At 35.3% G+C, this 14,815-nt stretch overlaps 1 protein-coding gene and 1 non-coding gene across 5 annotated transcripts; one reads left to right on the top strand and one right to left on the bottom strand.

Moving 5' to 3' along the window:
- Positions 1–1,796: 1,796 nt before the first annotated feature.
- TRNAI-AAU (transfer RNA isoleucine (anticodon AAU)) lies at positions 1,797–1,870 on the bottom strand. The gene has a single exon. It is a non-coding gene; the product is annotated as a tRNA-Ile (tRNA).
- A 1,795-nt stretch (positions 1,871–3,665) lies between these two features.
- Positions 3,666–6,678, top strand: LOC145028422 (uncharacterized). 4 transcript variants are annotated; one of them, XM_078977109.1, is made up of 3 exons: positions 3,666–3,840; positions 4,749–4,857; positions 4,971–6,678. In XM_078977109.1, exons 2-3 carry the CDS (start codon positions 4,767–4,769, stop codon positions 6,416–6,418), a joined length of 1,539 nt encoding a protein of 512 aa, XP_078833235.1. In that variant the 5' UTR covers positions 3,666–3,840; positions 4,749–4,766; the 3' UTR covers positions 6,419–6,678. The 4 variants fall into 4 exon arrangements, with proteins under 4 accessions (XP_078833235.1, XP_078833236.1, XP_078833234.1 ...); XM_078977110.1 differs by having other exon boundaries at positions 4,741–4,857; XM_078977108.1 differs by having other exon boundaries at positions 3,666–3,853.
- Positions 6,679–14,815: the final 8,137 nt, after the last annotated feature.

The following is a 14,815-nucleotide window of genomic DNA, read 5'->3' as shown; positions in this document are numbered from 1 at the left end:
TGAATCAAGAATATGAGTGAACTATCAAAAACATACGACACAAAGTAAATCTTGAGATAGTTATATAGAGTCTTTACTCTTTTAGTCGAAGTTCACCTATTTCCAAAGCACTAAAGTAGGAGGATTTGGCTTAGTTGTGGAAATAATACATAATTATGCATCGGTGATCTTACCCAATTTTCTAGTTTTCTACATTGTGATAATTTTATGCACTCAAAGTATTAAGTGTGTATAATGAAGGCATCTAACCTTGTAAAAGGACACATGTGTATATAGAGGATTTTACCTAGTTGTGTAAGGCATTATTTTGTGATCGTAAGTAACAACCTACCAAATAAATGACTCATCAAATGTCAATCGAGTAGTCTACCATGAGGAACAATGAGGGACGGCTCAACCTTATATTTTTCAAGTGAGGGCTTAGGACCCTTAATTCTATAAGGCTTCTTATTCTCCGAACTTAACTGAATATTAATATATCTCAAATATAAATTATTCATTACTAATTGTTCAATAGGCCACATCACAGTGAGCGACCTTGATTTTTGAAGACGAAACTCATGCAACACATTAGCGCGATTTTGGAAACGGAAACATCACATTTATCTTTTATTCTTCTATCTAGATCTAGATTCTCTACTATTCAAATCTTCAACATCAAACGGTATGTGTTTCACTACTTTTCTAGTTTTTCATTATCCAAAGGATCCCATATTTTTTGCTCGCTTAGAGCCTCGAAATGGTCGAGCCACTCCTAGAAACAATTTTAGCTATGACATTACAAAATGAGGGTATTGTTGAACTAACAAGGAATTTGGCACCTGCTTACAAGTGAAAGACCCACAAATATGAATGATACATAGTATAAAAAAAATAGTAAACTGTACTATCGGAGACATAGTGTAAACAACAAGAAAAAAAAGTTCAATCTACACGCCCCTTTCAATCGAACCTTTGTATACAGTTGTCGATAAAGGAAAGTGCAACGGATTTATGTATTGAGCCCAAACAATTTATATAGTTTCATTATTTATAATATTAAATCACATGATAATTCCATGTTGAATCATAAAAAACATAATAGTAAACCATAACAAACATTATAATTTTTTAACTTTTATTATTATATAAATATATAATACTGAATAATAACTTCCCTTATGCAATTCTAAGTATCGGATTAACAATCTTGTTTGTTCATATAAATAACCGAAAACCCAATCAAAATAACATAAAGTTCCTATTTCTTTTATAAGCATTATACGTTAACCCATTATATCTATGTATCATGAGTTCATGACTCTACTGTAACATATTTCCGGAACTTGATAAAAGTACACAACGTAAAGTGTAAACGATTGTCATGGCATCAATATAAACAAAGATAAATGTAAAAAAAAAAAAAAATGTTAATTCACTACCGCATGCTTCAGTATAAAAAAAATGAACCGATATCTATGGACAAAGATGAATATATAAAGTTAGAGAGGCTACTTGTTAGTTTTAATCAATTTATACATAAATGATATAGTAAGAACATTAGATATTGAATTGGTCAAACAAATCGGCAATAATACAAGTTAAATTGTATAATTTGTATACTCATATAACTTTCTAAACAAATTTGTTATAAAATTAGATTGCTATTGTAATACCAAAATAAGTTGAATTGTCTTCAATAAACTATTTTTGTTTATAAAAATAAAAATAAAAAATCAGAAAAGCTGTATCATCATTAATGTAAACCAAATTAAATTGGCCGGCTCAATAATGACCGAAAAGTAAGGTACAAAAAATGGCCCATGCAGGTTTCGAACCTGCGACCTTCGCGTTATTAGCACGACGCTCTAACCAACTGAGCTAATAGGCCAATCCTGTCTTCTGTGTTAACCAAAAATAAATAAAATTTCGATTTGAACCGAAACAAGTTTTGGATCATAGACATTGGTGAATTCTAATGAAGCATTAGCGGATTTAAGTTATACAGCATGGGGGTGTTTACCCCTGTTGATATGTGTCAGAGCCCATTTTCATATTAAAAAGTATCACATTTTATTTTACACTTATTAATTAACCCAAGTTTAAAAAATGGCAAGACTCAACTTTGAAACTTTCAATCATGCACACAAATGGATAGCCGAAAAGGTGAAAAAGGGCGAGGTTAGAACTTAGAACTAGCCTATTGAAAAGAACCATGGTTGGTGCATAAGTCAAAAAACGATAGGGGATGTTAGTGTATGTAGATTTGCCTAGTCCATGCATGTAATTGGTCTTAGCCCTTTTTGTGTATGTGTAGATTAGGCCCATATACTTGTATACTTGTATAAATACTCTTGTATCTTGACGTTTAAATAAACTGAAGATTATCCCTTGTTACCAATATAAAGGAGCATCCTTCTGTCTTCTTCTCGTCCATATTGTTCTGCACCGTTTACATAATCAGTTGTACTTTGTTATCAACTCCTTTACAGTTGACTGCGACCCAATATCACACCACATCTATGCCCAATATCACACCATAGTCCAAGCCCAATAGTTGCCTTTGATCCTAATCCAACTAGAGGTGACCAAAAAAACCGGTTCACAAACCGAACTGGTCAGTGAACCGAAAACCGGTTCAGGCATGAATCGAACCCCCGAAGAATCGAACCTCCGGACCGAACCAATTCGCCATTTTGACCGTGTGATCCGGTTTCGAACCGGTTTTTTGATCCGATTTTGATCCGGTTTTGAACCATTCTTATTTTCCACTTACTAGCCCAAAAACAAAAACAAAAAAAAAAAATTAGAAAACCTTATTTGCGTCGAACTGGTTTTGAACCAGTTTTGAACCAGTTTTTTACCGATTTTCTGAACCGGTTTCTAATAAACCGAACCGATTCACATATGTTCGGATATTTTTTGGTGTGAACCGGTTTGGAACCGAACCGGTTTTGACTACGTGGACTTGAACCGAACCGATTTTCTGAACCGGTCCGGTTCATAAAAAAAAACCGGTTTTTGCATGCCTAAATCCAACCAATATCGCACCATCTATGCCTATGCCCAAAACTTGGAGGGAAACTCGCAAGAAAGAACATATGGTCTAGAGTTTATTCCACAATATTACAAAAGACAAAAAAAAAATGCAAAGATAAAAAAAACTATGCTTAAATGAATTTCTAAGTAAAAAGCGTTATCCTTGTTTTATAACAAGAGTACATTACCTTTCATTTGAAATAAATTATATATAAATTCTTGTATTAAACTTTAATTTTAAACTTTTTTGTTATAGTAATAATTTTAATGCTTGTTATGACATTGATTATGATTTATTAATTTATTTATATAGAAAGTATTTTGTATAGATGGCTCATGGTTAAATGGTTATAACATTAACAAATTAGGAAAAATAATCAATTATAATATTTACAAAATTATTCCCGCTTTACAATCTCCAAAATTTTGAAATACACAGCATTGAGCGCACCGATTCACATGTGGGCCTAACAATTATTGCTGTCACTTAGCTGTCTCCAATAATTCAAAACCTTGTTGACTGAAAATACCTGAAACACCCTTCAAGGCTCTTCCCCAATCACCTTAACTTTTGAAAAACCAAAGGCTATTTTTGTCACTACATATTTAAACGGGAAAGGGCGGGTAACATCCGGTCCCTAAAATCCGGATTTTTCTTCGTGTTCGGAGCGCCTTTTGACCCGTTTCTACTTGTCTACACTCTACATACCTTCTCTCTCTGAGAGAGACAGACATAACGAGCTTTGAATTTCTCAATCAGTGATCATTGCAGTTGTAAACCAATTCTCTCGAGTCTCGAATCAATTTCAGCTTCTGTGAAAGGTTAATCAAATCCGTAAGCTACTTTCCTTATTAATTTTGGTTTCATCCATGTTTCTTCGATTTGTTGTAAAGGATTGGATGTTGATTGTGATTAATACTGATCTCAGGTGGTCCAGTTAATTGTTGTTATTTTCGTTGTCATTTATGATTATGTTTTGCACAATCTGTGTTACTGTGTTATATATGATTGAATTGAAGCTAATCCATGTGTTTTGCTTCATTGGCGTGCTCTTATGTGGAGAGTTGTTTGAGATCTGAGATTTATACCGATGTATTTACTGGATTGTAGTGCTTTCGATGACTGCCTTGGAGTTGTGTCATAGAAAGAAAGTCGCGTGAATTCAGTGATAATAAACTGCTGGGATTACAAATCGAATACACTGCAAAACTTACAGATCAATGCATGTTAAGTATATAAATTGCTCTCTTTGCGGGCGTAAGACTTGGGGATACTTGTCCCAAGTTGAACACATCCACTTTCGATTTTTTTTCCTTTCTCATTTCCGGTGATTTGTTGCATCTAGATGACAAACGATCATAGTTTTTTATGCTAATCTGCGGAGACTGTTAATTTAAGTACAGATTGACGATGTACAAATAAACAAGATAGTTTTTTTCTTTATTTCCGGTGATTGTTGCATTTAGATGACAAACAATCACAGCTTTTTTGCTGATCTGCATAGACTGCAACTTTAAGTGCAGATTGACCATGTATAAGTAAACAAGCCATTATTTAAAATGTTTTGGCTAATTGAACCTGATATTTACAAACCCTTAATTATATCATCATATTGATGGGTTGTTGGCTTGTTGGCTATTTATCTTTCTTTGGACACATATAACTCAAGTTGCTTTATTAGTGTTCGAAGCTAGACTTAATCTTATGCTTTACTATTCTAGTATTGCAGGGCACTCTGTCTCTTGGTATGGAGGGAGTCGAATCAAAATCACAGTCACAATGGCAGGATACTCAGATTATGCCAGAAAATTCTATACGCCTTACAGAAAATGTAGAAGGTAAGATTTTCAAGAAAGAGGCTTAACCATCTTTTCATGAACTTGTTGTATAATGAATCTTTTCAGAATGTTGCATACACTAACTGAGCTTCAAATTTCTGAAAAAAAACTAGGGTTCCGTCAGTGTGTCAGAGAAATCCTTAACCTAATCGAACAAGATGAAAGTTTCTCTGAATCCACAGACGAAACCTTTGATTGCAAGAAGTCCAAATTGACAACACTGGTAACCGAATTATCACGCATGCATGGAGTGTTGGCTGATCAACATGTTCATTTCATTGGAGAAGTCAACAAGAACCTTTCATCACTTTTCAAAAACCAGTCTGTTGATTCATCCGATTCAAGCTCTCCTCAAGTTACTCAGATGTTCACCCCTGATCAAAAGAGTGCACATAAGTTTATGACACCAATCGGTTTTGATGTACTTTTGAGCTCCGGTGGCTGTGGTTCTTATAATACTAGAAGAGAAGCTTCAGAATCTTCCTTCTCCTTATCATCAGATTCCGAATCAGAATCTTCCATGTCTATCAACAAGCTTCTAATTTCACCAGCCAATGATGATGCATCCAAGGTAAAAGAATCAAAGGCCCAAGACCCTGATGTGTTACTTAAAAAGATTTCGGTCTTGGAAGAAGAGCTATTAAATTTGAACACAAAGCTTCAAACTTTAGTAGACGAAAACACAAAGTTGAAGCATGATATCCATGAGAAAGACTCAGATTTGGATTCCCAAAATGCCCATCTTGAAGCTGAGAAAGCTAAGGTGGTTGAGCTGCAGGCGCAAGTGTCTGAACTCAAACTCATGATTTTCGAGTCTAATCTCAAGATTGAAACTTTGGGAGAAGAGTTAGAGGCAGCAAATGATGAAATTACAGAGGTGAAAAGTGAGCTGTCGACCAAAACTATTGAACTTGGAACAACTCAGGAAGAAATGGCTTTGTTACAGATCCAGATTAAGTCACAGAAAACCAAAATTGTTGAACTGAATGAAGAAGTAAACTTATGTGTAGCTGATATATCAGTACGAGATGATCAAATCACAGAACTAAACACCAAAATCAATCAGTCAATATCCGAAATTTCGCTACTGAAAAGTTGTCATTCTGCAAAAGAGGATAACTGGAAAACCGATCTCAAAAGATCAAAAACAGAAGTAATGGAAAAATGTGAGTTGATTGATGATCTGAATCACAAGCATGATGCTGTAATGTCAGAGAGAGATGAAGTGAAAGCTCAGCTTGATAATCTTCGAGCTGAAATGTGTTCTCGGGACAATTTAATCCGAGAACTGGAGACCCGTTTGAGTTGGCTACAAGGCGAGCATGCGAGGGTAGTTTCGTCATTTGACACTGCACAGAAGTTTACAAAGGAAGTGGAAATGAAAAAGGTGGAGTTGGAAAGAGAGGTGGAAAGGCAGAGGGAAGTGATGTCGGATAGAGCTGAAGAGAAAAGGGAAGTGATAAGACAGCTGTCGTTCTCATTGGAACATTACATGTCTGGATACAAAGAGCTTCGTCAAGCATTTGTTGGCAACAGGAGGCCTGCTGTTTTGACTTCTTGAACTTCATCAAATCTGTGAAGCTTCTTCAACAAGAAGTACAATGCTACTCCGATTTACATGATGTTGTTAGTACCTTTTTTTTCTTCTTCTGAATTTTGAAGCAATTCATTTCATGTGTCAGAAGACAAATATATCCTGCCATAGCATTCAGTTTAAGAACTTTAGTTCTTTCTTTTGCTAGTAATGGTAAAAAAAATGTCCATGATGGACATTATGAAGCCTATGCCAGAATAATAAGTTAAAGACTCATCTCTTTTTTATGTATACTTTTATCATGAGTTTTTTTGGTAATAATTTCACAAAATGTGCATCTTTTAAAATTTTTGTCTCAAACCTTTCATATATTGAGTTTTCCTAATGACTTTTGCGAGATTGCATTCTCCTATGGAAAATCATATTGTAAAGTCTCTCTTAGGGGTGAACATAATAATCGAAAAAACAAACCGAAACCACATTAACCGAAATAACTTAACCATTTTTAAACAGATTGTTTTGTTTCTATTTTATATTAACCGAAAAATAGTGGTTTTGGTTTTAGAGAGAAACCGATCCCAACATTAACTGAATCGATATTTAAAAAATAATTACATAGAATTTAGAAATTTAGAATAGTAAATATAGATTAATAACTTAATATTTTCTAATTCCCCATTTGATCATTATCCATGATGACCAAAAGACAAATTTAAAAAATAATCAATAAGAAATACCTAATACAGTAGAATACCAATCGAATTCTAAACAATTTACTGTTAAAGTTGTTTCTTTGGTTGCAGTATTATATCAATTGTCATGCCAATTCATAAATTTTGATAACTCTTAGTATAAGGCTGAATGCCCATTTGATGATTACATTTTAATAGCGAAAGTGTAAAGGACACATGGTTTTTAATTTCGTTTCATGTTTGAACTTGTAATTGATCTACTTTTGTAGTTTTTATTTTTCTAAAAATTCCAATATTGGTTAACCAACAATAACTGGTAGTCAGAACCGATTTAACCGATAAAACCGTTAACCAAAATTGTTAATAACTGATATCCAATTGCTATCGAAATACATTAACCGTTTGTAATGGTTATGGTTTGATTTTGACTAATAACCGAACCAAACCACCCATACATATCCTAGTTTGTCTATAGTCTTTCAGTCAATCTAATATAATCTAGTCTAGTCTTATATTATCTAATCATGTACGGTGTAACACAAGTTAGAGTTGTGGCAATGATAGTGACCTTGGATTAGGCAAAAGCCAAATAATTTGGTTACGTAGGTATGAGTTATAAGTTATACTATTTTAAATATTTGTTTCCGCATTGGGGTAGGGGGTATTTGACTTTGTCCTGGTCTTACATATCAAGTCAACGATTATTTGAAATGGTCATGGTAGACCTGGTTCTTATTCTTTGCTTGCTTGCTTTCTTTCAGTGCATGCATCCGCTCCTATTTTATTCTTGTTTGTATTCCAACAACAGAGCAATTATCAACCAAGTGGGCTCAAAAATTCAAAAAAATAAAAATAATAAATGATACCCTTTCTTATCGACATGTCAGTTAATTGCTGTGACCTATCTAGAAGGGTTGCCATAGTTTCTGTTCCTCTTGGTCAACATCTTTATTCTCTAGTGTGTGTGTGTTTTTTTTTTTTTTTTTTTTTTCTAGCAAGAAGACCCAGTAAGCATTATTTGATATAAAAAATTTACTTATCTTAATCAACAAGAATGAAAGATATAAAACTTTATCTTATCTTAATTAACAAGAATGAAACAGAAACCCAAGATCCGTAGATCTTAAATAAAGTCATGGACAAGACAAACAATCAATATAAGATTCAAGGGAAGCTTCGTAGACATGCTGTCATGATTTCATTTTAAATTCATTGAAAACTTCCTGTGACGTGTTGCGACTACCCAAATCATGTCAAACAGTTCGTATAATATTTCATTTGAATTAACCCAAGAGGTCAACTGGAAAGTCACGTGGTTAACTGATAGAGGAGATTTTGTTAGCGTATTAAATATCTATATATCTTTTCTCAACAGATATTAGGAAATGACTATTTTTTTAATAAGTAACACAAATATCATTAAGTTCGAAATTTTGTAAGTTTTGAACCAGATATAGCTTTTAACTCATTTTTTCTCAAAAGAAAAAATAAGTTCAAAAACTGTTTTTTCCTGAAAAAAGTAAAATTTTGAAATATTTCTGTATAGAAATTTAGGTTGTAAATCCATATATATTTCAGGATTTTGAACTATTCTTTGCAGAAAAATACATTATTGAACGTGTTTTTAGTTTAATTAGAAAAAATGAGTTTGAAAATTCATAACCAGTTATAAGGATAAATTACACGAATGGTTCCTATGGTTTGAGGTAATTGGCACACTTGGTCCCTAATGAGTTAGGTCCCACCATCTCATTCTTATTCCACTCAACCCACGCCCCTCTATGTAGCCTCTTCTTCCTTTCCATACCTTAACTATATAATCTTCTACTCCGGCAATACCACAATCAATTACAAGAATTTAGTCTTTCTTACCACCCAAGAATTTATTCATTGGAGAAAAATTGAAACCCATGTTTGTAAACACATTTCCATCGAACAACATCCACATTTGGCCACATTAACAATGGTGGAACAACATCTACTTGGGCAATTAACGTGTACCAATTACATCTAAAAAAGAATCCCCTCCGGGTTACCACCGTACCAATCGAACCCATCTATGATGTATTCGACGACTGTTACTTGAACACCAATAGATTTGAATCCTACATCCAGAAGTTAAGCCAAGTAGGGTCGAAATCGTTGATAGCTCTGAATCCTAAAACGATGGTGGCTACGATAGGAACGACAAGGGGAGAAAGAGTATCTAGTGACAAACCTGCAACTTCAATGGCTTCAATTGTGGGTTCAATCTGGCAAGAAAACTTATTTATTCAAGAACCAAAGCAAAATCAAACATGAAGCAATAAAGAAATGGAATATAGAAGAGGGATTCCTGAATCCACCCTTTCCCTATTCACCGACGAGATACATGCCCCTCAATTTAGAAGTCTGAAACAAGAAAATTGATTATTTCGATGGGATTTTCACGTGTGTTTAGGTTACTGATGGTAGATGAGAAAGGAGACAGATAGAGTTTGAAACAAAGAATGAGGGTGTCGGTTTCGGAGATGGGGGAGGCAGGGTGATAGAGGGGGCCGATGAATGCTAGTGGTAGTAGATGTGACATCCCCATTTTCACGGTTAAGAAAGACCAATTTGTTTATGATTTTTTTTTAAATCATAGTATCTTTTTAAAGAAAAACGTTGCGGAATTTGTTCCCCGAAAAACATAATAAATATTGTAACATCCATAAAAATCATGTCAGATTTAAACTTTTTAAAACATTTCAAAACCAATAATTATTACAAAACTTGTTTTCAAAATAGTATAGTGTCAGAGTATCCCATAATCAAATCATAAAATATAAAGAGGTCTACGATCACGCCTTCACCTTCCCGCGATCATCATAAGTACCTGAAACAAAATCAACAACTATAAGCCCGATGCTTAGTGAGTTTCCATGAAATACCCACACATACAACAATATACACATAATCACAAACAACATACTATGGTTCCAATTAACCATCGGGTTGGAATACCCCAGGCCCTCAACCATCGGGTTGGAATGCCAACATATTACGGGTCCAGTTATCCTCGGGATGGAATACCATCGGCCCACAACTATAGGAGTATTTTCTTGTGCTATAATTGCTTATGTGAAAACTAAAAATGACCCTTATTAGTAGGTCTATAGTTGCTGAGTGGATACAATTAGGTTATATGTGACCAAGATGATATAAACTTAGAATCTGTGATCTTCGCTTTACTTCATGTTCCTTGTTTGGTTGTGGTCTTAGAGTTGGATCACTTATTCGAAGGTCTATTCTATCTTTAGTTATATATAGTTGGTATGCACTACGTAAGTATAGAAGTAACTGGTAAAGATCATCCTATAAATAATCTTTAGTAATACATTTATTTCATGTTTCTTACACCCCTATTCTCGCTTAGATAACATGGTTGGATTTCATCTGTCGGGTGACCCATACTTTCCCGATCAGGGGAACGGTGGTTGGCTTGAGGCTGAAGAAGAAGAAGATAACCCGGTTATTCCAAAAGAAGAAGACCACGAGGAGAGTTCTGAAGAAGAGAACAAAGAGGAAGTTCATGAAGACTTTGACTCAGAACCTGAGGTCTATAATTCACCACAAGTTGCCTAAAATCCTAACCCTCGACCGGATTTTCAAGGCCCGACGCCTCTGTGGGCAGTGGACTTGGGAAGGTGGAGCCACGAACAGGGACAACGACCTCTTTATAGTGGAGACCAAAGCTTCTACAACTTGAGCGAGGGAGGCTCAGCTGACAGAATCCTCCCAATCTTGGTTCACCGTGTTGCTCGCAATGCTGAACAAGGAAGAGCAACCATCGACCAAGTGATGGAAATCCAGGCTAACTCAGGAGTCAACACAGTTAGCCTCCGTCATCTGACCGATGACCAGGATATGACAAGGACTCACACTGATGCACTACATACGGAACTGGATGCCAGCCGAGCCGAAGTTAGAGAACTTCGACAAAGCCAAGTTGCATTAGAAAGGCGTGTGTGGGAAACCGAACACCAGTTGGCTGAATCCAAGGCATAATCTAGTAGTCATCAGGACAATACTCCTCGCGAGTAGAGCATACTCTAGTCTCTCTTTTGGATATAGATTAGGCCTACTTTTGGACTCTAGTATTCTTTTTCCTACTTATGTTTAGACCTTGAACTTTCAGTCCGTTAGGTCTTTGTGCTGTCAAAGTTTTCTCTATATTGGTGTGTTGTAGACCTATTACAAGGTTAACTTTCCCGAACTCTATACATTCATAATACCAATGATATTGACACGCATCTAATCCTCTTGGGAAATCTCTATCCAACTTCTTTTATCTTTCTAGTAGTAAATCTCTATTGCAAGCACTTCCTCATTTATGTGTTGTAGGAAAACTCAACAAGGGGTAGGTAGGAGTCCCAACTCCTACCGAAGTCAATAACACAGGCTCTCAGCATATCCTCGAGAGTCTGTATGGTCCGCTCACTTGGGCCATCTATCTGTGGATGATAGGTTGTACTAAAGTGCAGCCGTGTGCCAAGTTCCACGTGGAACTTATGCTAGAAATGGAAGGTGAACAGAACTTACATTCATTTACACTAGTGATCTACATCCCTTTAATCTCTCGATGTAGTGTAGCTTTATTTCGACACTTGTGATACAAATAAACTGAGTGGGTCAGGTTGGGAAACCTTGTGAGTACATTGGATTTTCAACCCACATAATATAGTTATTGTTTTTCATCATCAAACAAGTAACCCATTTACTCATCCCCATTATCTTCTTTATTCTTAAGTATCTCCTCTATGAATCATCAATCCCTTATAATTTATTCCTAAGGAATGGTCATGAAGTCCATCGTTTCCAGGGTTTATATAATAGGCACTAAGTCCATAGATGTCAGGGTTCACCCAACAGGCGCTAAGTCCACAACTGCCAGTGTTTATCTCATTTATTTTCCGGAGTCCACCCGCAATACATGTCAATGGGTTTTTAGAGTACACCGGGTGAACATATTGTTCACAACACCTACAGGTTGCAAGCCTGCTAGTGTTCCACCGGACCGTCTAGAATAGTCTGTTGTTGTCATCCATACTCTGTTAGATGACGGGGCTAACGCTTGGGTAAAGGTTTCTCTCATTTTTCACCTCTCACCCTCATCTCATGATCTATATCACCTTTCATCTCATCCTCCAACTCATCTTTCATCACACACCAACTATTTCATTTACCCATGTTCTACCTAACATATTTGTAGATAAAAAAAATACATATACATATTAGATCTGAAGAAAAGGTTTAGATCTAAAAAGAAAATACATATACAGTTTAGATCTGAAAAAAAGGTTTAGATCTGAAAAGAAAATACATATATAGTTCAGATCTGAAGAAAAAGGTTTAGATCTGAAAAGAAAATACATATACAGTTCAGATCTGAAGAAAAAAGAAAGGTTTAAATCTTTCTTCCAGCATAGATCTCAAGATAAACAGATAATATGCACACATAGCACGTAATTTATATAAAATACTTCCTATCTATGTGTAAGATGAAAGTAACTATGCACTCACCTGATGAGGTGGTGATTCCAACTTGGACAGCGCTTCGCTTCGACGGAACCGTATGGTTTGTTTGAAAACCGTACTCTGCGGGGGCAAAGTTTCTGAACCGAAAAAGTCTTTTTCTCGGAGCCTCCGGGCACTCCGGGGATTTCTTCAAGTGCTAGGGAAGTTTCCTAGGCTTTTGGGGGTGTTTTGGGAGGTTTAGAGAGTGAGTAGAGAAAAGAAGAATGGGTTTAAGGTGTGAAAAATGAAGGAACTCTAGGGTGTTGAAAGAACCCCTTTCGATAAAACTACATCATATTACTCCAAAACATGCTACATGCATATTTATAAACAATATTTTACATTGATAGTTTAATTACAAAAAACTGGATACAAACCGACTATTAAGATTTTTACAAAATTTTATATATATTACATAACTTCTCGGGAAATTTAAACACCAAATACAAAAGCTATAATATTGTCTATTCTAAATCTTCTACCAGTACATGATTATATTGGATGTTTATCACATGCAATAGTTTAAACATTGAGAGGGATAAGCGGGTGACGCTTAGTGAGTTCAATAACAGTTACAATATAACGCTATGCCATATAAATATCAATATGACAAAAGCAAAGAGGAACAAAGAATAACAAAGACATATGTGTATCATCTAACAGGTTTTTCCATATCAACCAACAATCTGATTAAATGATTTACAATCAATGAGACATAATAATTTTCATACTTGATATACATCAATAAATCTTCAGCCCAAACGGCACAGAAAATAAAATTTCGAATTATCATTTTGCTAACATATACAAGCTTTCAGCCCTACATAGCCTGATGCCAATACCAGAAGTTATACGAGACATGCTCTACATGGCCAAAGGCACAAAGCCATTACCATAAGTTATACGAGTCATGCTCTACATCGCCAAAGGCATAAATCCGATATAACACAGGAAAGTACATTAAATATATAACACATAACATACAATTGTCTCTATATTGAACTCACCGTGAAATAACCGAAGGAATAAATGATAATTTAGGCAACACTTCGACTCTAAATATGACATTCTGTGATGAAACCGGGGATTTTAGTTGAAAACCGGCCTTCCTCGAGCAGAGTTTCGACTAGAAAATATGATTTTCTCTGGAACTTTGGAGCATCGGGACTTGCTTCGAGTGTCGGGGATGATACCGGGACTTTGGGGGTTAAAGTGCCTTGAAAGAGAGTAGAGAGTGAGGAGGAATAGCTTTTGTAAACAAAAACCTGAAGGCTTTGCTTTCTATTTATAGGGTTGAAACACTCCATACATTGGGTGTAATTTCTCTGTACGCGAGGCGTACAACCCTGTTAAACCTCTTCGTTGGGCGCACAACTTAGTACGCTGGGCGTACCCTGATGCGTGGCATCAGACGTGTTGATCTTGCGTGACACGTGTCAAACGTGAAGAGTAGGCGATGTGGCCAGCTCCGGATCACACACATGAGTACGCTGGGCGTACACTGATTTTCTAAACTTCTAAAATCCATATCTTTTACATACGAGCTCCGTTTTTTGACGTTCTTTATATCCACGCGAAGGTGAGATTATGCTCTACAACTTTCGTTTAGACTCCGTCGGCTAATTTTGATTTTATTTTTAAAGTTATATTTTTAACAGGCCGGGACATGATAAGTCTGTTAAAAATTTATAACTTCTTCATCTGACGTCCGTTTTAGTCTGTCTTTTTACCGTTGTACTACTATTGATGAGACCTTCAATTATCGTTTAGATTGACTCGGCTAAAAATCACTCAATTTTTATTTCGAGTTTTTAGCTGTCTACTGTTATATCGAAACTTAGAAAAATCATAATTTCCTCATACGAAGTAAGATTTTGACGTTCTTTTTATGAAAATTTTTGGTTTAACGAATACTACGACTTTCATTTAGATCACTAAAGCTAAAAAGTAGTTTATCGAAAACTCACTTTATACACTAAATAGTGTTGTGTCAGTTCTGTTGCGAAACTATAAAGAGTCGTAATTTTTTTCGTATAACTCAGATTTCAATCAGGTTTTCGCCTAAATGTTTCTAACGAAATTATCTACAACTTTCAATAACATTATTTTCATTTATTTCCAACTTTATATTTTCGTTAATTTCAATAGTTGGCTTTTGACTTGAATCTCATAAGACTTCCAATACATTTCTAGT

The sequence above is a fragment of the Lactuca saligna genome, chromosome 2 (assembly GCF_052625555.1).
Source record: "Lactuca saligna cultivar CGN05327 chromosome 2, ASM5262555v1, whole genome shotgun sequence".
Classification (NCBI taxonomy): domain Eukaryota; kingdom Viridiplantae; phylum Streptophyta; class Magnoliopsida; order Asterales; family Asteraceae; genus Lactuca; species Lactuca saligna.
This window is presented reverse-complemented; position numbering and strand designations above follow the sequence as displayed.

Coding starts and splice junctions, on each gene's coding strand:
- LOC145028422 (XM_078977109.1), top strand. CDS start 4,767: ATGGAGGGAGTCGAATCAAAATCACAGTCACAATGGCAGGATACTCAG. Junction 4,858..4,970: donor CCTTACAGAAAATGTAGAAG/GTAAGATTTTCA, acceptor AAAAAAAACTAG/GGTTCCGTCAGTGTGTCAGA.